General features: G+C 61.0%; 1 protein-coding gene and 3 long non-coding RNA genes across 5 annotated transcripts; 3 read left to right on the forward strand and 1 right to left on the reverse strand.

The window, feature by feature from the left end:
- The first annotated feature begins 961 nt into the window (after positions 1–961).
- On the forward strand, positions 962–1,578 carry LOC128802814 (uncharacterized). Its single transcript, XR_008435578.1, has 3 exons — positions 962–1,020; positions 1,208–1,314; positions 1,543–1,578. It is a non-coding gene; the product is annotated as an uncharacterized LOC128802814 (long non-coding RNA).
- Positions 1,579–2,055: 477 nt separating this feature from the next.
- On the forward strand, positions 2,056–2,519 carry LOC128802815 (uncharacterized). The gene is made up of 3 exons (XR_008435579.1): positions 2,056–2,185; positions 2,381–2,424; positions 2,456–2,519. It is a non-coding gene; the product is annotated as an uncharacterized LOC128802815 (long non-coding RNA).
- Positions 2,520–4,384: 1,865 nt separating this feature from the next.
- On the reverse strand, positions 4,385–21,201 carry TLCD3B (TLC domain containing 3B). Of its 2 annotated transcripts, XM_053969382.1 has the most exons (6): positions 20,995–21,201; positions 19,511–19,718; positions 14,310–14,393; positions 11,840–12,053; positions 10,546–10,641; positions 4,385–4,667 (listed from the first exon to the last, which is right to left on the reverse strand). In XM_053969382.1, exons 2-6 carry the CDS (start codon positions 19,699–19,701, stop codon positions 4,395–4,397), a joined length of 858 nt encoding a protein of 285 aa, XP_053825357.1. In that variant the 5' UTR covers positions 19,702–19,718; positions 20,995–21,201; the 3' UTR covers positions 4,385–4,394. The 2 variants fall into 2 exon arrangements, with proteins under 2 accessions (XP_053825357.1, XP_053825358.1); XM_053969383.1 differs by lacking the exons at positions 19,511–19,718; positions 20,995–21,201 and adding an exon at positions 19,371–19,381.
- On the forward strand, positions 11,126–13,088 carry LOC128802811 (uncharacterized). Its single transcript, XR_008435576.1, has 3 exons — positions 11,126–11,162; positions 12,391–12,423; positions 13,061–13,088. It is a non-coding gene; the product is annotated as an uncharacterized LOC128802811 (long non-coding RNA).
- Positions 21,202–22,865: the final 1,664 nt, after the last annotated feature.

Below are 22,865 nucleotides of genomic sequence, written 5' to 3' on the forward strand. Positions count from 1 at the left end.
AGTGGTCAGTGGTCACTCGCGGTCACTCCGGCCCCGCCCCTCCCCCAAGCAGGAGTCTCTCAGAGCCGGAGGTGCCGCAGCCTTTAATGGGGGAGGGGCGGGGGGACCAAAAACCCCAAAGGGACCAAAAACCCCAAAGGGACCCAAAAAACCCCAAAGGGACCAAAAACCCCAAAGGGACCCAAAAAACCCCAAAGGGACCCAAAAACCCAAAGGGACCCAAAATCCTCAAAGGGACCCAAAAACCCCAAAGGGACCAAAAACCCCAAAGGGACCAAAAACCCCAAAGGGACCCAAAAACCCCAAAGGGACCCAAAAAACCCCAAAGGGACCCAAAAACCCCAAAGGGACCCAAAACCCCAAAGGGACCCAAAAACCCCACGGGGACCCGAGAGCCACCAGGGGTGTCCCAAAGTGTCCCAGGGTGTCCCAGGGATGTCCCAAAGCCACCGCAGATGTCCCAGGGATGTCCCACAGGTGTCCCAAAGCCACCCCAGGTGTCCCAAAGTGTCCCAGGGGTGTCCCAGGATGTCCCAAAGCCACCCCAGGTGTCCCAGGGATGTCCCACAGGTGTCCCAAAGCCACCCCAGGTGTCCCAAAGTGTCCCAGGGATGTCCCAGGGATGTCCCAAAGCAACCCTGGGGTGTCCCAAGGTGTCCCAAGATCACCCAAAGCCACCCCAGGGTGTCCCCTGGGTGTCCCAGAGTCACCAGGGGTGTCCCAGAAATGTCCCAAAGCCACCCCAGGTGTCCCAAAGTGTCCCAGGGATGTCCCAAAGCCACGCCAGGTGTCCCAAGGGTGTCCCAAGATCACCCAAAGCCACCTCAGGGTGTCCCAGGGATGTCCCAGGGATGTCCCAGAGCCACCGCAGGTGTCCCAGGGAAGGTCTCACAGGTGTCCCAAAGCCACCCCGGGGTGTCCCATGGGTGTCCCAAAGTGTCCCATGGGTGTCCCAAAGCCACCCGGGGTGTCCCAGAAATGTCCCAAAGCCACCCCAGGGTGTCCCAAAGTGTCCCAGGGGTGTCCCAGAGCCACCCCGGGTGTCCCAAAGTGTCCCAGGGGTGTCCCATGGGTGTCCCAAAGTGTCCCACGGATGTCACAGAGCCACCCGGGGTGTCCCAGAAATGTCCCAGACCCAGCCCAGGTGTCCCATGGGTGTCCCAGGGATGTCCCAAAGCCACCAGAGGTGTCCCACGGTGTCTCACAGGTGTCCCAAAGCCACCCCGGGGTGTCCCAGGGATGTCCCAAAGTGTCCCATGGGTGTCCCAAGATCACCCAACGCCACCCCGCGGATGTCCCAAAGCCACCCCGGGTGTCCCATGGGTGTCCCAAAGTGTCCCAGGGATGTCCCAGGGATGTCCCAAAGCCACCCCGGGGCGTCCCATGGGTGTCCCAAAGCCACCGCAGGTGTCCCAAAATGTCCCAGGGTGTCCCAAAACCACCCGGGGTGTCCCAGAAATGTCCCAAAGCCACCCCAGGGTGTCCCAAAGTGTCCCAGGGATGTCCCAGAGCCACCCGGGGTGTCCCGGGGGTGTCCCAAAGTGTCCCATGGGTGTCCCAGAGCCACCGGGGTGTCCCAAGGTGTCCCAGGGATGTCCCAAAGCCACCGCAGATGTCCCACGGTGTCTCACAGGTGTCCCAAAGCCACCCCACGGTGTCCCATGGATGTCCCAAAGCCACCCCAGCGTGTCCCAAAGTGTCCCAGGGTGTCCCAGAGCCACCCGGGGTGTCCCAGAAATGTCCCAAAGCCACCCCGGGCTGTCCCAAAGTGTCCCAGGGATGTCCCAGGGATGTCCCAAAGCCACCCCGGGGTGGCCCAGGGTGTCCCAAGATCACCCAAAGCCACCCCAGGGTGTCCCAAAGTGTCCCATGGGTGTCCTAGAGCCACCAGGGGTGTCCCAGGGATGTCCCAAAGCCACCCAGATGTCCCATGGGTGTCCCAAAGTGTCCCAGGGATGTCCCAAAGTGTCCCACGGATGTCCCAAAGCCACCCCGGGGTGTCCCAGGGATGTCCCAAAGCCACCCAGATGTCCCATGGGTGTCCCAAAGTGTCCCAGGGATGTCCCAAAGTGTCTCACAGATGTCCCAAAGCCACCCCGGGGTGTCCCAGGGATGTCCCAAAGTGTCCCATGAGTGTCCCAAGATCACCCAACGCCACCCCGCGGATGTCCCAAAGCCACCCCGGGTGTCCCAAAGTGTCCCACGGATGTCCCAGAGCCACCCCGGGGTGTCCCAGGGATGTCCCAAAGCCACCGGGGTGTCCCAAGGTGTCCCAGGGATGTCCCAGAGCCACCCAGATGTCCCACGGTGTCCCAAAGTGTCCCAGGGATGTCCCAAAGTGTCCCATGGGTGTCCCTTGGATGTCCCAGAGCCACCGCAGGGTGTCCCATGGGTGTCCCAGGGATGTCCCAAAGCCACCCCAGGGTGTCCCAAGACCATCCAGGACAACCCAAAGCCACCCCAGGGTGTTCCACGGATGTCCCAGAGCCACCCCGGGATGTCCCAGGGATGTCCCAAAGCCACCGGGGTGTCCCCTGGATGTCCCACAGGTTGTCCCCTTCAGGATGTCCCAAAGCCACCGCAGGCTGTCCCCTTCAGGGTGTCCCGCAGCCACCCCGGGACCCCTCAGGACACCCCCGAGACCCTCCAGGCCACCCCGGCCCACCCCACCCCCTCCCCCAGAGCTCCGGGTCCCACCAGGTCCTCCCCAGGTCCCCCAGGTGTCCCCAGGTTGTTCCCGGGTTCTCCCCAGATTGTCCCCAGGTTGTCCCAAGCTTGTCCCAGGTTGTCCCAGGTCCTCCCCAGGTTGTCCCAGCTTGTCCCAGGTTGTCCCCAGGTTGTCCCAGGTTGTCCCCAGGTTGTCCCAGATCCCACCAGGTTCTCCCCAGGTTGTCCCAGGTTCTCCCCAGGTGTCCCCAGGTTGTCCCAGGTTCTCCCCAGGTTGTCCCAGGTTCTCCCCAGGTCGTCCCAGGTGTCCCCAGATTGTCCCCAGGTTGTCCCAGGTTCTCCCCAGATTGTCCCCAGGTTGTCCCAGGTTCTCCCCAGATTGTCCCCAGGTTGTCTCCGGGTCCTCCCCAGGTTGTCCTGGGTTGTCCTGGGTTCTCCCCAGGTTGTCCCCAGGTTGTCCCAGGTTGTCCCAGGTTGTCCCAGGTTGTCCCCAGGTCGTCCCAGGTTCTCCCCAGGTTGTCCCCAGGTTGTCCCAGGTTCTCCCCAGGTTGTCCCCAGGTCCCCCCAGATTGTCCCAGGTTCTCCCCAGGTTGTCCCCAGGTCCCCCCAGGTGTCCCCCCAGGTTGTCCCAGGTTCTCCCCAGGTCCCCCCAGGTTGTCCCAGGTTCTCCCCAGGTTGTCCCCAGGTTGTCCTGGGTTCTCCCCAGGTTGTCCCCAGGTTGTCCCAGGTTCTCCCCAGGTCCCCCCAGGTGTCCCCACGTTGTCCTGGGTTGTCCCAGGTTCTCCCCAGGTTGTCCCAGGTTGTCCCAGGTTGTCCCCAGGTTGTCTCCGGGTCCTCCCCACGTTGTCCTGGGTTGTCCCAGGTTCTCCCCAGGTTGTCCCAGGTTGTCTCCCACTCCTCCCCAGGTTGTCCTGGGTTCTCCCCAGGTTGTCCCCGGGTTGTCCCCGGGTCGTCCCCAGGTCCTCCCTGGGTTGCCCTGGGTTGTCCTGGATTGTCCTGGGTCATCCCCGGGTTGTTCTGGGTTCTCCCCGGGTTGTCCCGGGTTGTCCTGGGTCATCCCGGGGCTGTCCTGGGTCATCCTGGGTTGTTCTGGGCTCTCCTTGGGTTATCCTGGGTTGTCCTGGGTTGTCCCTGGGATCTCCCTGGGATTTCCCTGGGTTCTCCCTGGATTGTCCTGGGTTGTCCTGGGCTGTCCTGGGTTGTCCTGGGTCGTCCCCGGGTTGTCCTGGGATCTCCCTGGCTTCTCCCCGGGTTGTCCTGGGTCATCCTGGGGTTGTCCTGGGTTCTCCCCGGGTTGTCCTGGGTCATCCTGGGGTTGTCCTGGGTTCTCCCCGGGTTGTCCTGGGTCATCCTGGGGTTATCCTGGGTTCTCCCCGGGTTGTCCTGGGTCATCCTGGGGTTGTCCTGGGTTCTCCCCGGGTTGTCCTGGGTTGTCCTGGGTCATCCTGGGGTTGTCCTGGGTTCTCCCTGGGTTGTCCTGGGTTGTCCCTGGGATCTCCCTGGGTTCTCCCCGGGTTGTCCTGGGGTTGTCCTGGGTTCTCCCCGGGTTGTCCTGGGTCATCCTGGGGTTGTCCTGGGTTCTCCCTGGGCCGCCCCGGGGTTGTCCTGGGTTCTCCCTGGGCCGCCCCGGGGTTGTCCTGGGTTCTCCCTGGGCCGCCCCGGGTTCTCCCCGTCCTGTCCCCAGGGTCGTCCCCAGGTCCTCCCCGGGCCGCCCCGGGCTCGTCCCCTCAGGGCGGCCGGGGCGGGGTCCCCGCGGGCCGGAAGAGCCGCCAGGCGCCGCGGCAGATGAGGCCGAACCAGTAGAGCTGCGGCGCCGCCAGCGCGGCGGCGGCGGCGTTGTAGGCCGGGGGCAGCGCGGCCGGCACGCGCAGCAGCGCCAGCCCGCGCTGCCGCCCGTAGGCCCAGTACAGGTAGGGGAAGAGCAGCACGCGGCAGCCCAGGAAGGTCACCAGCAGCGCCAGCCCGTTGAGCTTGTGCAGCGCCGTGTGCTGCCGCCGCAGCTGCGGGGACGGCGCCGCCGTCACCCAACGGCGACGGCGGCTCCGCGGCGCGGGGGACACGGGGACGCCTCAGAGGGGCTTGGGGGGCGAGGAGAAAGGGAGGAACCCGAGGTGGTCGCATCTCAGGGGGGGTTGAGGAGGACAACTGAGGGGTGGGCAGGGAAATCCCGATGTGGTTATGGAGTCTCTGGAAGGTGACAAATCCATGGGGACCTCAAAAGTTCTTGTGGGATGAGGAGAAGGGGAGGAATCTGTGGTGGTCGCATCTCAGGGGGGTTGAGGAGGACAACTGAGGGGTGGGAAGGGAAATCCCGATGTGGTTATGGAGTCTCCAGGGGTTGGGGGACACGGGGACACCTCAGAGGGGCTTGGGGGGTGAGGAAAAAGGGAGGAACCCGTGGTGGTCGCATCTCAAGGGGGTTTGGAGAAACCAATTGAGAGGTGGGAAGGGAAATCCCGATGTGGTTATGGAGTCTCCAGGGGTTGGGGGACACGGGGACACCTCAGAGGGGCTTGGGGGGCGAGGAGAAAGGGAGGAACCCGAGGTGGTCGCATCTCAGGGGGGGTTGAGGAGGACAATTGGGAACTTTCTGGAAGGGGCCAGATGTGGTTATGGAGTCTCTGGAAGGTGACAAATCCATGGAGACCTCAAAGGGGCTTGGGGGGTGAGGACAAGGGGAGGAACCCGTGGTGGTCGCATCTCAAGGGGGTTTGGAGAAACCAATGGAGGAGTGGGCAGGGAAATCCCGATGTGGTTATGGAGTCTCCAGGGGTTGGGGGACACGGGGACACCTCAGAGGGGCTTGGGGGGCGAGGAGAAGGGGAGGAACCCGTGGTGGTCACATCTCAGGGGGGGTTGAGGAGGACAATTGGGAACTTTCTGGAAGGGGCCAGATGTGGTTATGGAGTCTCTGGAGGGTGACAAATCCATGGAGACCTCAAAGGGGCTTGGGGGGTGAGGACAAGGGGAGGAACCCGTGGTGGTCGCATCTCAGGGGGGTTTGGAGAAACCAATGGAGGGGTGGGAAGGGAAATCCCGATGTGGTTATGGAGTCTCTGGAAGGTGACAAATCCATGGGGACCTCAAAAGTTCTTGTGGGATGAGGAGAAGGGGAGGAATCTGTGGTGGTCACATCTCAAGGGGGGTTTGGAGAAACCAATTGAGAGGTGGGAAGGGAAATCCCGATGTGGTTATGGAGTGTCCAGGGGTTGGGGGACACGGGGACACCTCAGAGGGGCTTGGGGGGTGAGGAAAAAGGGAGGAACCCGTGGTGGTCGCATCTCGGGGGGGTTTGGAGAAACCAATGGAGGAGTGGGCAGGGAAATCCCGATGTGGTTATGGAGTCTCCAGGGGTTGGGGGACACGGGGACACCTCAGAGGGTCTTGGGGGCTGAGGAGAACAGGAGGAACCCGTGGTGGTCGCATCTCAGAGGGGGTTGAGGAGGACAATTGGGAACTTTCTGGAAGGGGCCAGATGTGGTTATGGAGTCTCTGGAGGGTGACAAATCCATGGAGACCTCAAAGGGGCTTGGGGGGCGAGGAGAAGGGGAGGAACCCGTGGTGGTCGCATCTCAAGGGGGTTTGGAGAAACCAATGGAGGGGTGGGAAGGGAAATCCCGATGTGGTTATGGAGTCTCCAGGGCTTGGGGGACACGGGGACGCCTCAGAGGGGCTTGGGGGGCGAGGAAAAAGGGAGGAACCCGTGGTGGTCGCATCTCGGGGGGGTTTGGAGAAACCAATGGAGGAGTGGGCAGGGAAATCCCGATGTGGTTATGGAGTCTCTGGAAGGTGACAAATCCATGGGGACCTCAGAGGGGCTTGGGGGGTGAGGAGAAGGGGAGGAACCCGAGGTGGTCGCATCTCAGGGGGGTTTGGGGCCAGCTGGGATTTGGGGACCCTCGGGAATGGGGCTGGTGGGATTTTTGGGGATTTTTGGGGATTTTTTGGGATTTTTTTGAGGATTTTTGGGATTTTTGGGGATTTTTTGGGATTTTTGGGGATTTTTTTGAGGATTTTTGGGGGATTTTTTGGGATTTTGGGGGGATTTTTTGGGATTTTTTGGGGGATTTTGGGGGATTTTTTGGGATTTTTTGGGGATTTTTTTGGATTTTGGGGATTTTTTGGGATTTTTTTGGCGATTTTTTGGAGGTTTTTTTGGGATTTTTTAGGGATTTTTTTGGGGGATTTTTGAGGGATTTGGGAATTTTGGGGAATTTTTATAGACTTTTTTATTTTCTGGGATTTGTTTTAGATTTCGGGGAGTTCTGGGGGAGGTTTTTGGGGAATTTTTGGGATATTTTGGGACTTTTGGGAGATTTTTGGGGATTTTGGGGGGATTTTTTGGGATTTTGGGATTTTTTGGGATTTTTTGGGGGATTTTGGGGGATTTTTTGGGATTTTTTGGGATTTTTGTGGGGATTTTTGGGGATTTTTGGGGATTTTTGGGATTTTTTTGAGGATTTTTGGGATTTTTGGGGTTTTTTGAGGATTTTTGGGGATTTTTTGGGATTTTTTTTGGGATTTTTGGGGATTTTTTGGGATTTTTGTGAGATTTTTGGGGATTTTTTGGGATTTTTTGGGGATTTTTTGGGATTTTTGGGATTTTTTGGGGATTTTTGGGGATTTTGGGGATTATCTGGGGGTGGGATTTGGGGGGATTTTTATGGATTCTTTTTCTGGGATTTTTGGGAATTCTGAGGATTTTTTTGGGATTATTTGGGGATTTCAGGGATTTTTGGGGGGATTTTGGGGGAAATTTGGGGGGATTTTTTTAGGATTTTGGGGATTTTTGAAAAATTTTCAGCATTTTTGGGATTTCTTGGGGATTTGGGGGATTTTTGGGATATTTTGGGGAGTTTTTGGAGGATTTTTTGAATTTTTCAGCTTTTTTGGGATTTTTTTCTGGGGATTTTTGGGGGGGGGGTTGGATTTTTTGGGATTTTTTTTAGAGATTTTTGGGAATTTTTGGGGATTTTTAGGGATTTCGGGGATTTTTGGAGATTTTTGCAGGGGGCTTTGGGGGATTTTGGGATTTTAGGGGATTTTTTTGGGATTTTTGGGATTGTTTTGGATTTTGGGGATTTTTTTTTGAGATTTTTTAGGATTTTTTGGGGGATGGGATTTGGGGATTTTGGGAGATTTTTATGGATTTTTGAGGATTTTTTCCCAAATCTTTTGGGATTTTCTGCGGATTTTTTGGGCAATTTCGGGGGGATTTTTGGGGGATTTTTTGGCAGATTTTAAAAATTTTTTTCAGGTTTTTTTGGGGTTTTTGTGGGAATTTTGGGGTTTTTAAGGTTTTTTTTTGGGGGGGGATTTTGGGGATTTTTTGGGACTTTTTGGGGATTTGGGGTTTTTTGGAATTTTTGGGAATTTTGGGCTTTTTTTGGGGACTTTTGGGATTTTTTTTTTTGGGGGGTGGAGGGGATTTGGGGGATTTTTTGATGATTCTTTTGGGATTTTTTTGGGTGTTTTTTAGGGGATTTTTGGTGATTTTTTGGGATTTTTGGGGGGGTTGAGATTTTTTGGGATTTGGGGGGAATTTTGGGGAATTTTCTGGGCATTTTTGGGAATTTCTTTGGATTTTGGGGATTTTTTTGGGATTTTTTGGGAAATTTTTGGGATTTTTTGGGGATTTTTTGGGGATTTTTTGGGATTTTGGGGAATTTTGGGGGAGTTTTGGGGGATTTTTTGGGGATTTTGGGGATTTTTGTGGATTTTTTGTGGATTTTTTTGGGATTTTGAGGATTTTCGGGAATTTTGGGAGGATTTTGGGGATTTATTTTTTTTTATTTTTGGGTTTTGGGGCACCTGGACATTTTTGGGGATTTTCGGGATTTTTGGGGATTTTTTGGATTTTTTTCGGGAATTTTTGGGGATTTTGGGGGGAATTTTTTGGGATTTTTTTGGGAATTTTCGGAATTTTTCAGAATTTTGGGGGAATTTGGGGGGATTTTTAGAGATTTTGGGGGAATTTTGGGGATTTTTGGGGTTTTTTTGGGGGGATTTTTTGGATTTTAGGGATTTTTGGGGATTTTTTGTGAAACGTTTTGGGAATTTTTGGGGATTTTTGGGGATTTTTTTGGGGGGAATTTTGGGGTGATTTTTGGGGATATTTTTAATTTTGGGGTTTTCTGGGATTTTTTTGGGATCTTTTTAGGATTTTGGGGGAATTTTGGGGGATTTTTTAGGATTTTTTGTGGATTTTTTTCGGGACATTTTTTGGGTTTTCTGGGTGGATTTTTTGGGGGATTTTGAGGATTTTGGGGGGAATTTTGGGGACTTTTAAGGGATTTTTAAGTGATTTTTTTGTTTTGGGGGATTTTTTGGAGTTTTTGGGGATTTTTTGGAGTTTTTGGGGATTTTTAGGAGTTTTTGGTGTCTTATTGAGGATTTTGGGGTGGATTTTATGGGATTTTATGGGATTTTTATGGGATTTTATGGGATTTTTAGGGGATTTTTAGGGGATTTTTAGGGGATTTTTACGGGATTTTTCCTTTTTTTGGCCACTTTTAATGGGATTTTTTTGGGATTTGGGGACATTTGGGGACACCTGGGGACACTCACCAGGATGAGGACCTGGCCCAGGTTTGGGGTGAATTTTATGGGATTTTATGGGATTGTTATGGGATTTTTATGGGATTTTTATGGGATTTTTCCATTTTTTGGCCATTTTAATGGGATTTTTTTGGGATTTGGGGACACTCGGGGACACTTGGGGACCCCTTGGGGACACCTGGGGACACTCACCAGGATGAGGACCTGGCCCAGGTTTAGCAGTGGATTTTATGGGATTTTATGGGATTTTTAGGGGATTTTTATGGGATTTCTCCATTTTCTGTCCATTTCTTGTGGGATTTTTTGGGGGTTTTTGGTTTTTGGTGTTTGGGGACACTCGGGGACATTTGGGGACACTCGGGGACACTCACCAGGATGAGGACCTGGCCCAGGTTTAGCAGTGGATTTTATGGGATTTTTATGGGATTTTTATGGGATTTTTATGGGATTTCTCCATTTTCTGCCCATTTTCCGTGGGATTTTTTGGGGGTTTTTGGTTTTTGGGATTTGGGGACACTTGGGGACACTTGGGGACACCCTTGGGGACACTCGGGGACACTCACTAGGACGAGGACCTTGCCCAGGTTTAGCAGTGGATTTTATGGATTTCTATGGGATTTTTATGGGATTTTTATGGGATTTTTATGGGATTTTTATGGGATTTCCCCATTTTTTGCCCATTTTCCGTGGGATTTTTTCGGGGTTTTTGGTTTTTTGGGATTTGGGTACATTTGGGGACATTTGGGGACACCCTTGGGGACACTCGGGGACACTCCCCAGGACGATGACCTGGCCCAGGTTTAGGAGTGGATTTTATGGGATTTTTATGGGATTTTAATGGGATTTCTCCATTTTCCGTGGGATTTTTCGGGGTTTTTGGTTTTTGGGGTTTGGGGACATTTGGGGACACTTGGGGACACCCTTGGGGACACCCTTGGGGACACTCCCCAGGATGAGGACCTGGCCCAGGTTTAGCAGTGGATTTTATGGGATTTTTATGGGATTTTTATGGGATTTTTATGGGATTTTTATGGGATTTTCCCATTTTTTGCCCATTTTTCGTGGGATTTTTTCGGGGTTTTTGGTTTTTGGGGTTTGGGGACACTCGGGGACATTTGGGGACACCCTTGGGGACACTCGGGGACACTCACCAGGATGAGGACCTGGCCCAGGTTTAGCAGTGGATTTTATGGGATTTTTATGGGATTTTTATGGGATTTCTCCATTTTCTGTCCATTTTTCGTGGGATTTTTTCGGGGTTTTTGGTTTTTGGGGTTTGGGGACACTTGGGGACACTTGGGGACACTCGGGGACACTCACCAGGATGAGGACCTTGCCCAGGCACACGAAGGGCGTGCTCAGCTCGGCCATCAGGAGACAGCCCAGGAAGAAATCGCCCTTGCCCTGCCGCCACAGCTGGGGACACCGAGGCACAGCCGGGTGTCCCCAAGTGTCCCCAAGTGTCCCCAAGTGTCCCCAAGTGTCCCCAACCCCCCCAGAGTGTCCCCAACCCCCACAAAGGTCACCCAGGGTCCCAAAGTGTCCCCAAGGTGTCCCCAAAGTGTCCCCAACCCCCCAAAGGTCACCCAGGGTCCCCAGAGTGTCCCCAAGTGTCCTCAACCCCCCCAAAGTGTCCCCAAACCCCCAAAGTGTCCCCAACCCCCCCAAATGTCACCCAGGGTCCCCAAAGTGTCCCCAAAGTGTCCCCAACCCCCCAAAGTGTCCCCAAGCGTTCCCAGAGTGTCCCCAGAGTGTCCCCAAACCCCCCAAATGTCACCCAGGGGTCCCCAGGGTGTCCCCAACCCCTCCAGATGTCCCCAGGTGTCCCCCAAGGTGCCCCAAGAGTCTCCAAAGGTGTCCCCAGAGTGTCCCCAACCCCCCCAGGTGTCCCCAAGGTGTGCCCAGGTGTGCCCCAGGTGTACCCAGCTCTATCCCAGGTGTGCCCAGGTGTGCCCAGGTGCCCCAGGTGCCCCCCAGGTGCCCCAGGTGACTCACGGTGGCCACGGGGAAGCAGACGAGCACCATGAACCCCTGTGCCCAGGTGTGCCCAGGTGTGCCCAGGTGTGCCCGGGTGTGTGCCCCAGCTCTATCCCAGCTATACCCAGCTGTACCCAGGTGTGCCCAGGTGCCCCAGCTGTACCCAGCTGTACCCAGGTGTGCCCAGGTGCCCCAGCTGTACCCAGCTGTACCCAGGTGCCCCAGGTGTGTGCCCCAGCTCTATCCCAGCTATACCCAGCTGTACCCAGGTGTGCCCAGGTGTGCCCAGGTGTGCCCAGGTGCCCCAGCTGTACCCAGCTGTACCCAGGTGCCCCAGGTGTGCCTCAGCTCTATCCCAGCTATACCCAGCTGTGCCCAGCTGTACCCAGGTGTGCCCAGGTGTGCCCAGGTGTACCCAGAGGTGCCCCAGGTGTGCCCAGGTGCCCCAGGTGACTCACGGTGGCCACGGGGAAGCAGACGAGCACCATGGCCGCGTGGTGCAGCACCATGAACCCCTGTGCCCAGGTGTGCCCAGGTGTGCCCAGGTGTGCCCAGCTGTACCCAGCTCTATCCCAGCTGTACCCAGCTCTATCCCAGGTGCCCCCCAGGTGTGCCCAGGTGTGCCCAGGTGACTCACGGTGGCCACGGGGAAGCAGACGAGCACCATGGCCGCGTGGTGCAGCACCATGAGCAGCTCCTGGCGCAGGAAGGCGGCGGCGGCGCGCGGGGCGGGGCCGCCCTGCCCGTGCCCCTTCACCTGGGCGCGCTGCAGGTGGCACAGGTACATGGCGTACACGTCGTACACGAAGTAGGGCACGGCGAAGGGCGGGTAGGCGGCGGCCAGCCAGTGCCTGCGGGCACGGGGGCACAGGTGGGCTCAGGTGTGCCCAGAGTGTGCCCAGGTGTGCTCAAAGTGTGCCCAGGTGTGCCCCAGGTGTGCTCAAAGTGTGCCCAGGTGTGCCCAGAGTGTGCCCAGGTGTGCCCCAGGTGTGCCCCAGGTGTGCCCAGGTGTGCCCCAGGTGTGCCTCAGGTGGGCACAGCTGTCCCCAGGTGTGCCCAGGTGTGTCCAGGTGTCCCAGGTGTGCCCAGGTGTGCCCCAAGTGTGCCCAGGTGTGCCCAGGTGTGCTCAAAGTGTGCCCAGCTGTCCCCAGCTGTCCCCAGTGTCCCCAGGTGTCCCAGGTGTCCCAGGTGTCCCCAGGTGTGTCCCAGGTGTCCCCAGGTGTCCCAGGTGTCCCAGCTGTCCCCAGGTGTATCCCAGGTGTCCCCAGGTGTCCCCAGGTGCCCCAGGTGTGTCCCCAGGTGTCCCCAGGTGTCCCAGCTGTCCCCAGCTGTCCCCGGTGTCCCCAGGTGTCCCAGGTGTGTCCCAGGTGTCCCAGGTGTCCCAGGTGTCCCAGGTGTCCCCAGGTGTCCCAGGTGTCCCCGGTGTCCCCAGCTGTCCCCGGTGTCCCCAGGTGTCCCCAGGTGTCCCAGGTGTCCCCAGGTGTCCCCAGGTGTCCCAGGTGTCCCCAGGTGTGTCCCCAGCTGTCCCCGGTGTCCCCAGCTGTCCCCAGGTGTCCCAGGTGTCCCAGGTGTCCCCAGGTGTCCCCAGCTGTCCCCAGGTGTCCCCAGGTGTCCCCGGTGTCCCCAGGTGTCCCCAGGTGTCCCAGCTGTCCCAGGTGTCCCCAGGTGTCCCCAGGTGTCCCCGGTGTCCCCAGGTGTCCCCAGGTGTCCCAGCTGTCCCAGGTGTCCCCAGGTGTCCCCAGGTGTCCCCGGTGTCCCCAGGTGTCCCCAGGTGTCCCCAGGTGTCCCAGGTGTCCCCGGTGTCCCCAGGTGTCCCCAGGTGTCCCAGGTGTGTCCCCAGGTGTCCCCGGTGTCCCAGCTGTCCCCAGGTGTGTCCCAGGTGTCCCAGGTGTATCCCAGGTGTCCCCAGCTGTCCCCAGGTGTCCCCGGTGTCCCAGCTGTCCCCAGGTGTGTCCCAGGTGTCCCCAGCTGTCCCCAGGTGTGTCCCCAGGTGTCCCCAGGTGTCCCCAGCTGTCCCCAGGTGTGTCCCCAGGTGTCCCCAGGTGTCCCCAGGTGTCCCCAGCTGTCCCCAGGTGTGTCCCCAGGTGTCCCAGGTGTCCCAGGTGTCCCAGGTGTCCCCAGCTGTCCCCAGGTGTGTCCCCAGGTGTCCCCAGGTGTCCCCAGCTGTCCCCAGGTGTCCCCAGCTGTCCCAGGTGTCCCCAGGTGTCCCAGGTGTCCCCAGGTGTCCCCAGCTGTCCCCAGGTGTCCCAGGTGTCCCCAGGTGTCCCCAGCTGTCCCCAGGTGTCCCCAGCTGTCCCAGGTGTCCCCAGGTGTCCCCGGTGTCCCCAGGTGTCCCCAGGTGTCCCAGCTGTCCCAGGTGTCCCCAGGTGTCCCCGGTGTCCCCAGGTGTCCCCAGGTGTCCCCAGGTGTCCCAGGTGTCCCCGGTGTCCCCAGGTGTCCCCAGGTGTCCCCAGGTGTCCCAGGTGTGTCCCCAGGTGTCCCCGGTGTCCCAGCTGTCCCCAGGTGTGTCCCAGGTGTCCCAGGTGTATCCCAGGTGTCCCCAGCTGTCCCCAGGTGTCCCCGGTGTCCCAGCTGTCCCCAGGTGTGTCCCAGGTGTCCCAGGTGTCCCCAGGTGTCCCAGCTGTCCCCAGGTGTCCCCGGTGTCCCCAGCTGTCCCCAGGTGTGTCCCCAGGTGTCCCCAGGTGTCCCCAGCTGTCCCCAGGTGTGTCCCCAGGTGTCCCCAGGTGTCCCAGGTGTCCCCAGCTGTCCCCAGGTGTGTCCCCAGGTGTCCCCAGGTGTCCCCAGCTGTCCCCAGGTGTCCCAGCTGTCCCCAGGTGTCCCCAGCTGTCCCCAGGTGTGTCCCCAGGTGTCCCCAGGTGTCCCCAGCTGTCCCCAGGTGTCCCAGCTGTCCCCAGGTGTCCCCAGGTGTCCCCAGGTGTCCCAGGTGTCCCAGGTGTCCCCAGCTGTCCCCAGCTGTCCCCAGGTGTCCCCAGGTGTCCCCAGGTGTTCCCGGTGTCCCCAGCTGTCCCCAGGTGTGCCCAGGTGTCCCAGGTGTCCCCAGGTGTCCCCAGGTGTCCCCGGTGTCCCCAGGTGTCCCAGGTGTCCCCGGTGTCCCCGGTGTCACTCACTGGTCATCGATGACGTGCTGGCAGGAGCTGGAGATGATGTACCCGGCCGTGGAGGCCATCACGGCCTGCACCGAGGACACCAGCCTGGGGACACAGGGACACGGGGGTGACACGGGGACACAGGGGTGACACGGGGACATCAGGGGACACAGGGGTGACACGGGGGTGACACGGGGGTGACACGGGGGTGACACGGGGACATCAGGGGTGACATGGGGGTGACACAGGGGTGACACGGGGACATCAGGGGTGACACAGGGACAGCAGCACCGAGGACACCAGCCTGGGGACACAGGGGACATGGGGACATCAGGGGACACAGGGGTGACACAGGGGTGACACAGGGGTGACACAGGGGTGACACAGGGGACATGGGGACATCAGGGGACACAGGGGTGACACGGGGGTGACACGGGGGTGACACAGGGGTGACACAGGGGACATCAGGGGACACAGGGGTGACACAGGGGTGACACGGGGGTGACACAGGGGTGACACAGGGGACACGGGGACAGCAGCACCGAGGACACCAGCCTGGGGACACAGGGGTGACACAGGGGACATCAGGGGACACAGGGGACACAGGGGTGACACAGGGGACACAGGGGTGACACAGGGGTGACACGGGGGTGACACGGGGGTGACACGGGGGTGACACAGGGGACACGGGGACATCAGCACCGAGGACAGCAGCCTGGGGACACAGGAGTGACATGGGGACATCAGGGGACATGGGGACATCAGGGGACACAGGGGTGACACGGGGGTGACACGGGGGTGACACAGGGGTGACACAGGGGTGACACAGGGGTGACACGGGGGTGACACAGGGGTGACACAGGGGTGACACAGGGGACACAGGGGACACAGGGGTGACACAGGGGACACAGGGGACACAGGGGTGACACAGAGACAGCAGCACCGAGGACACCAGCCTGGGGACACAGGGGACACATTGGGTGACACAGGGGTGACACAGGGGACATCAGGGGACACAGGGACACAGGGGTGACACAGGGGACACGGGGACACAGGGACAGCAGCACCGAGGACAGCAGCCTGGGGACAGGGACATGGGGGTGACACAGGGGACAGGGACATGGGGACATCAGGGGTGAAACAGGGGTGACACAGGGACATCAGGGGACACAGGGGACATGGGGACAGCAGCACCGGGGACAGCAGCCTGGGGACAGCGACATGGGGACATCAGGGGTGACACAGGGGACACGGGGGACATCAGGGGACACAGGGGACACAGGGGTGACACAGGGGACACGGGGACAGCAGCACTGAGGACACCAGCCTGGGGACACAGGGGTGACACAGGGACATCAGGGGTGACACAGGGGACACGGGGACACAGGGACAGCAGCACTGAGGACACCAGCCTGGGGACAGGGACACAGGGACATCAGGGGTGACACAGGTGTGACACAGGGGTGACACAGGGGACATGGGGACATGGGGACAGCAGCACCGGGGACAGCAGCCTGGGGACAGCGACATGGGGACATCAGGGGTGACACAGGGGACACAGGGGACATCAGGGGACACAGGGGACACAGGGGTGACACAGGGGACACGGGGACACAGGGACAGCAGCCCCGGGGACACCAGCCTGGGGACACAGGGGTGACACAGGGACATCAGGGGACATCAGGGGACACAGGGGACATGGGGACATCAGGGGACATCAGGGGTGACACAGGGGAGACACATGGGGACAGGACAGATGTGGGGACAGCAGTGACACGGGGGGGACACAGGGACACAGGGGGGTGTGGGGACAGTGGTGACACGCGGGTGACACCGAGGTGACACGGGTGACACGCGGGTGACACTGAGGTGATACAGGTGACACGGAGATGACACAGGTGACACGGCGGGGGATGGGGACACGGGTGACACGCGGGTGACACACAGGTGACACGGGTGATACGGCGGGGGATGGGGACACGGGTGACAGGTGGGTGACACGGAGGTGACACGGGTGACACGGCGGGGGATGGGGACACGGGTGACAGGCGGGTGACACGGAGGTGACACGGGTGACACAGCGGGGGATGGGGACACGGGTGACACGCGGGTGACACAGAGGTGACACGGGTGACACAGCGGGGGATGGGGACACGGGTGACACGCGGGTGACACACAGGTGACACGGGTGACACGGCGGGGGATGGGGACACGGGTGACAGGCGGGTGACACGGAGATGACACAGGTGACACAGCGGGGTATGGGGACACGGGTGACACGCGGGTGACACGGAGGTGACACGGGTGACACGGCGGGGGATGGGGACACAGGTGACAGGTGGGTGACACGGAGGTGACACGGGTGACACGGCGGGGTATGGGGACACGGGTGACACGCGGGTGACACAGAGGTGACACGGGTGACACGGGGGGGGCTGGGCCCGCGCTGACGTCCCTAAGCCGTGTCCCCGTGTCCCCGCGCTGTCCCCCGCGTCACCGGCTAATCCTGCCCTGCCCCCCCCGGATTGTCACCAACCCCCCCCGGAGTGTCACCAACCCCCCCCCGGATTGTCACCAACCCCCTGGATTGTCACCAACCCCCCCGGATTGTCACCAACCCCCCCCGGAGTGTCACCAACCCCCCCTGGATTGTCACCAACCCCCCCCCGGAGTGTCACCAACCCCCCCCCCGGATTGTCACCAACCCCCCCCAGAGTGTCACCAACCCCCCCTGGAGTGTCACCAACCCCCCCCGAGTGTCACCAACCCCCCCCGGATTGTCACCAACCCCCCCTGGAGTGTCACCGACCCCCCCCGAGTGTCACCAACCCCCCCCGGATTGTCACCAACCCCTCCCGGATTGTCACCAACCCCCCTGGAGTGTCCCCAACCCCCCCTGGATTGTCCCCAAATCCCCCCCGGATTGTCCCCAACCCCTCCCCCCCCCCCGGATTGTCCCTGTCCTGTCCCTGATCCCCCCCCCCCCGATTGTCCCCAATCCCCCTGGATTGTCCCCAATCCTCCCGGATTGTCCCCAACCCCCCCGGCCTGGCCTTGTCACTGTCACTGTCCCTGATCCCTCCTGCCCAGGCCACCAGCGGCCTGGAAGTGGCCTTGTCCCCATCCCTGTCCCCTCCCTGTCCCCCCCCTGTCCCCTCCCTGGCCCGGTGCCACCCAGCCCTGTCCCTGCAGTGTCCCCATCCCTGTCCCCATCCCTGTCCCCATCCCTGTCCCCTCCCTGTCCCTTCCCTGGCCCGGTGCCACCCAGCCCTGTCCCTGCAGTGTCCCCATCCCTGTCCCCTCCCTGTCCCCTCCCTGTCCCCTCCCTGTCCCATTCTTGTCCCCTTCCTGGCCCTGGCCCGGTGTCACCCATCCAGGTCCTTGTCCCCTCAGTGTCCCCATCCCTGTCCCTGCAGTGTCCCTGGCCCTGTCCCCATCCCTGTCCCTTCCCTGGCCTGGTGCCACCCAGCCCTGTCCCTGCAGTGTCCCCATCCCTGTCCCCTCCCTGTCCCCTCCCTGTCCCCCTCCCTGTCCCATCCTTGTCCCCTTCCTGGCCCTGGCCCGGTGTCACCCATCCCTGTCCTTGTCCCTGCAGTGTCCCCAGCCCTGTCCCTGCAGTGTCCCTGGCCCTGTCCCCATCCCTGGCCCGATGCCACCCATCCCTGTCCCTGCAGTGTCCCCAGCCCTGTCGTTGGTCCTGTCCCCAGCCCTGTCCTCTCAGTGTCACCAGCCCTGTCCCTGCAGTGTCCCCAGCCCTGTCCCCATCCCTGTCCCCTCCCTGTCCCGGTGCCACCCATCCGTGTCCCTGCAGTGTCCCTGGCCCTGTCCTTGGTCCTGTCCCCATCCCTGTCCCTGCAGTGTCCCCCATCCCTGTCCCCTCCCTGTCCCATCCTTGTCCCCTTCCTGGCCCTGGCCCAGCCTCACCCAGCCCTGTCCCTGCAGTGTCCCCATCCCTGTCCTTGGTCCTGTCCCCATCCGTGTCCCTGCAGTGTCCCCATCCCTGTCCTTGGTCCTGTCCCCATCCCTGTCCCTGCAGTGTCCCCATCCCTGTCCTTGGTCCTGTCCCCATCCCTGTCCCTGCAGTGTCCCCAGCCCTGTCCTTGGTCCTGTCCCAATCCCTGTCCCCGCAGTGTCCCCAGCCCTGTCCCTGGCCCTGTCCCCACCCCTGGCCCCTCCCTGGCCCAGTGCCACCCATCCCTGTCCCCTCAGTGTCCCCATCCCTGTCCCCTCAGTGTCCCCATCTCTGTCCTCTCCCTGCCCCCATCCCTGTCCCCTCCATGTCCCCTCCTTGTCCTCTCCCTTTCCCCTCCTTGTCCCCATCCTTGTCCCCTCCTCGTCCCCATCCCTGTCCCCTCCCTGTCCCTTCCATGTCCCCATCTCTGTCCTCTCCCTGCCCCCCTCCTTGTCCCCTCCCTGTCCCCTCCATGTCCTCTCCATGCCCCATCCGTCCCCTTCCTTGTCCCCTCCTTGTCCCCATCCTTGTCCCCTCCTCGTCCCCTCCTTGTCCCCTCCCTGTCCCCTGGCTGTCCCCAAGGCCACCTGGCAGCCAGCACGGTGGCCATGGCGAGGGTCCCCCACCTGTCCCCCTGTCCCTGTCCCATGTCCCCATCCCCTGTCCCCATCCCCTGTCCCTTGTCCCCTGTCCCCATCCCCATCCCTTGTCCCCTGTCCCCGCGGTGTCACCTGGCAGCCAGCACGGTGTCCCTGACCCCTGTCCCTGTCCCCATCCCCTGTCCCCGTCCCTGTCCCCTGTCCCCATCCCCTGTCCCTTGTCCCTTGTCCCCTTCCCTGTCCCCTGTCCCTGTCCCCATCCCCATCCCCTGTCCCCTGTCCCTGTCCCTGTCCCCATCCCCATCCCCTGTCCACTGTCCCTGTCCCCATCCCCTGTCCCTGTCCCCTGTCCCCTGTCCCTGTCCCTGTCCCCATCCCCATTCCCCTGTCCCCTGTCCCTGTCCCTGTCCCCATCCCCATCCCCTGTCCCTGTCCCTGTCCCCATCCCCTGTCCCTGTCCCCATCCCCATTCCCCTGTCCCCTGTCCCTGTCCCCATCCCCATCCCCTGTCCCCTGTCCCCGCGGTGTCACCTGGCGGCCAGCACGGTGTCCCCGTCCCCATCCCTGTCCCCTGTCCCCATCCCCATTCCCTGTCCCTGTCCCTGTCCCCATCCCCTGTCCCCTGTCCCTGTCCCCATCCCCATCCCCTGTCCCTGTCCCCGCGGTGTCACCTGGCGGCCAGCACGGTGGCGCGGCTCTGGGGACAGCCGGCGATGGAGGCCAGCGCGCGGCGGGCCAGCAGGAAGAGCCCCGGGAAGAAGAGCAGCCCCGGCAGGCACAGCAGCCCCGCCGGCAGCGCCGGGAACAGCGGCAGCGCCGCGCGCGACACCGGCGACACCGGCGACACCGCGGCCCCGGGCATGGCCGGCCGGGCGGGGCCTGCCGGGGGGGCGGGGCGGCGGCGTCAGGGGGGATGGGCGGCGAGGGGACGGCGAGGGGACGGCGAGGGGACGGCGAGGGGACAGCGCGGGGACAGCCCGGGGGCGGCGGGGACAGCGGCACGGACGGCGGGGACAGCGCGGGGAGCGGGCATGGCCGGAGGGGGCGGGGCCAGGGGACACCGGGAGGGACACCGGGAGCGGCGGGGCGGGGCTTGGGGAGGGCGGGGCTATGGATTAGGGGCGTGGCCAAGGGGATGGGGACAACGGGACACCGGGAGGGACACCGGGAGCGGCGGGGCGGGGCTTTGGGGGGCGGGGCTATGGGGTTAGGGGCGTGGCCAAGGGGGATGGGGACACAGGGGACACCGGGAATGAGGGGGCGGGGCTTGGGGAGGGCGGGGCTATGGATTAGGGGCGTGGCCAAGGGGATGGGGACAACGGGAGGGACACCATGAGCGGCGGGGGCGGGGCTATGGGGTTAGGGGCGTGGCCAAGGGGGATGGGGGACACAGGGAATGAGGGGGGCGTGGCTTGGGAGGGCGGGGCTATAGGTTAGGGCGTGGCCAAGGGGGATGGGGACACGGGACAAGGGGAACGGCAGGGGCGGGGCTTGTGGAGGGCGGGGCTTATTGGGATTTAGGGGCGTGGCTATGGGGGGAGGGTCAGTGGGGGATGGGAGCAGAGGGGGCGGGGCCTGAGGGGGAGGGGACAAAGGGGACACAGAGGACACGGGAAAGGGGCGGGGCTTGGAAGAGGGCGGGGCTTAAGGGGGATGGGTCAGTGGGGGTGGGGACAGAAGGGACAAGGGGACGCTGGGAATGAAGGGGCGGGGCTTGAGAGGGGGCGGGGTTTTCTGTAAGGGCGTGGCTTTGGGAAGGGGGCAGGACTTGAAGGGGAGGGGTTGAGGGGGAGGGGCTAAAGAGAGGGAGGGGCCAGTGGGGGAGGGGGACAAAGGGACACCGGGAAGAAAAATGGGAATGCATGGAGGGGGCGGGGCTTCGGGGAAGGAGCCAATCAGGGGATGGGGAATGGCTGGAGGGGCGTGGTCTCTAGGTGAGGGGCGTGGCTTGTATAAAATATGCAGGCGTGTCTCTCCGTGAGGGGCGGGGCTTGTCGTGGGATAAGGGGCGTGGTCGAAAGGTTAGGTCATCAAATGGGCGTGGTCTTGCGGCAAGGGGAGGATCCAAACCCTTCACCCCGCCCCCATGGCCCCCACCCCATCCCTCCCTCCATCCCTCCCCCCCCCGGTAAATTTGCATAAATCTCCCCCTCACCGACACCCGGGCGGGTCTGCGGCCTCCCTCAGCGCCTCATGAATATTCAGGGCGGTGCTCCCGCCGCTCATTTACATAAATTTGCATGGATCCCCATCAGGGCCGCTCCGCCCCCTCCGGCGGCCGCGCCGTCCCCACAGCAACGGCGGGAACGCCGCGCGCGCTGATTGGCGGAGCCCGGCAGCCAATCAGGAAGCGTCGCGGGGCAGAGTGAGGCGTTGCAGGGGCGCTGATTGGCTGAGGCGGCACGGGGAGCGGCGCTGATTGGTGGAGAGGAGAAGGGCGGGGTTTTGAGGGACGGGCGGCCAATGGGAGCGCGCGGGGAGGGGTTGCCACGGCGACGGCGGCGTTTCGTTGCATATTTATGAGCTGGGCGGGGCTACGCGCTGCTATTTAGCATAATAACGATCACCTTGGCTGCGCTCATGAATATTAACGAGATTTTAACGGTTAACTCGAGTGCTCTGATGAATATTAATGAGATTTTAACGTTGACGTAAGGAAGGGGGAGGTGGCTCCGCCCCTCGCGCCACGGAGGCCACGGGCCACGCCCCCTCATTAGATCCCGAAAGAGGGGGAGGGTCAAAGGGGGACCCCAAAATTTGGGGGGGGGGGGGGGAGGAGGAGCCCCAAAATTTAGGGTCCCAAAAAGGGGGAGGGGCCAAATTTGGGGTCCCAGAAAAGGGGGAGGGGCCAAATTTGTGGTCCTAAAAAGGGAGAGGGGCCAAATTTGGGGTCCCAAAAAGGGGGAGGGCCAAAATTAGGGTCCTAAAAAGGGGCAGGGGCCCAAAATTTAGGGTCCTAAAAAGGGGGAGGGGCCAAATTTGGGGTCCGAAAAATTTGGGGGAGGGGTCCCGAAATGGGGGGGGGAGGGGCAAACAGGGGGTGGGGGATTGTACCCCAAAATGGGGGAGGGGTAAAAAGGGAACCCCAAAATTAGGGGCGGGGACCCCCCCAAAAAAAAAAAAAAAAAAAAAAAAGCGGGGGGAGGGTCCCAAAAATTGGGGAATTGGGAGGGGGGGGTCCCCAAAAATGGGGGGAGGGGCCAAAAGGAGTCCCCAAAACGGGGGGGAAACCCCCAAAATCGGGGGTTAAATAAAGGGGGGGGGTCCCCAAAATCGGCTGGGGGGGGGGAGGGGCGGCCTCACCCCTCCCCCAGCGCGGGCGCGCAGGGGTGGGGGAGGGGCGGGGCTATTTTGGGCTCCCGAAAGGGCCAAAGGGGACCCGAGAAGGTCACGGGGGGGGTCCCCCCCCCCCACCCCGATATAAGGGGGAGCCCCCGGAGCCCCCCGCGCCGCCCCCGGAACACCCCACGGTGAGTGAGCCCCAAAAAACCCCGAAAAGAGCCCCAAAAATAGCCCCAAGCGCTCTGCGGGGGAGAGAGAGCCGAAAGGTGCCGAAAATCCCCCAAAATCTGCTTGGGGAGGGAGGGAGACCCCAAAATAACCCAAAAATCCGCCTGGGAGGGAGAGACCCCAAAATAACCCAAAATCTGCTTGGGGAGGGAGGGAGACCCCAAAATAACCCAAAAATCCGCCTGGGAGGGAGGGAGACCCCAAAAATAACCCAAAAATCCGCCTGGGAGGGAGGGACCCCAAAAATTCCCCAAAATCTGCTTGGGGAGGGAGAGACCCCAAAAATAACCCAAAAATCCGCCTGGGAGGGAGAGACCCCAAAAATAACCCAAAAATCTGCTTGGTGGGGGGGGAGAGCCCAAAAATCCCCTAAAATATGCCTGGGAGGGAGAGACCCCAAAAATAACCCAAAATAACCCAAAATCCGCCTGAGGAGGGAGAGAGACCCAAAAATAACACAAAATCCCCCAAAATCTGCCTGGGGGAGGAGAGAGACCCCAAAAATTCCCCAAAATC

This window comes from Vidua macroura, unplaced genomic scaffold, assembly GCF_024509145.1.
Source record: "Vidua macroura isolate BioBank_ID:100142 unplaced genomic scaffold, ASM2450914v1 whyUn_scaffold_190, whole genome shotgun sequence".
In the NCBI taxonomy this organism is placed as follows: Eukaryota; Metazoa; Chordata; class Aves; order Passeriformes; family Viduidae; genus Vidua; species Vidua macroura.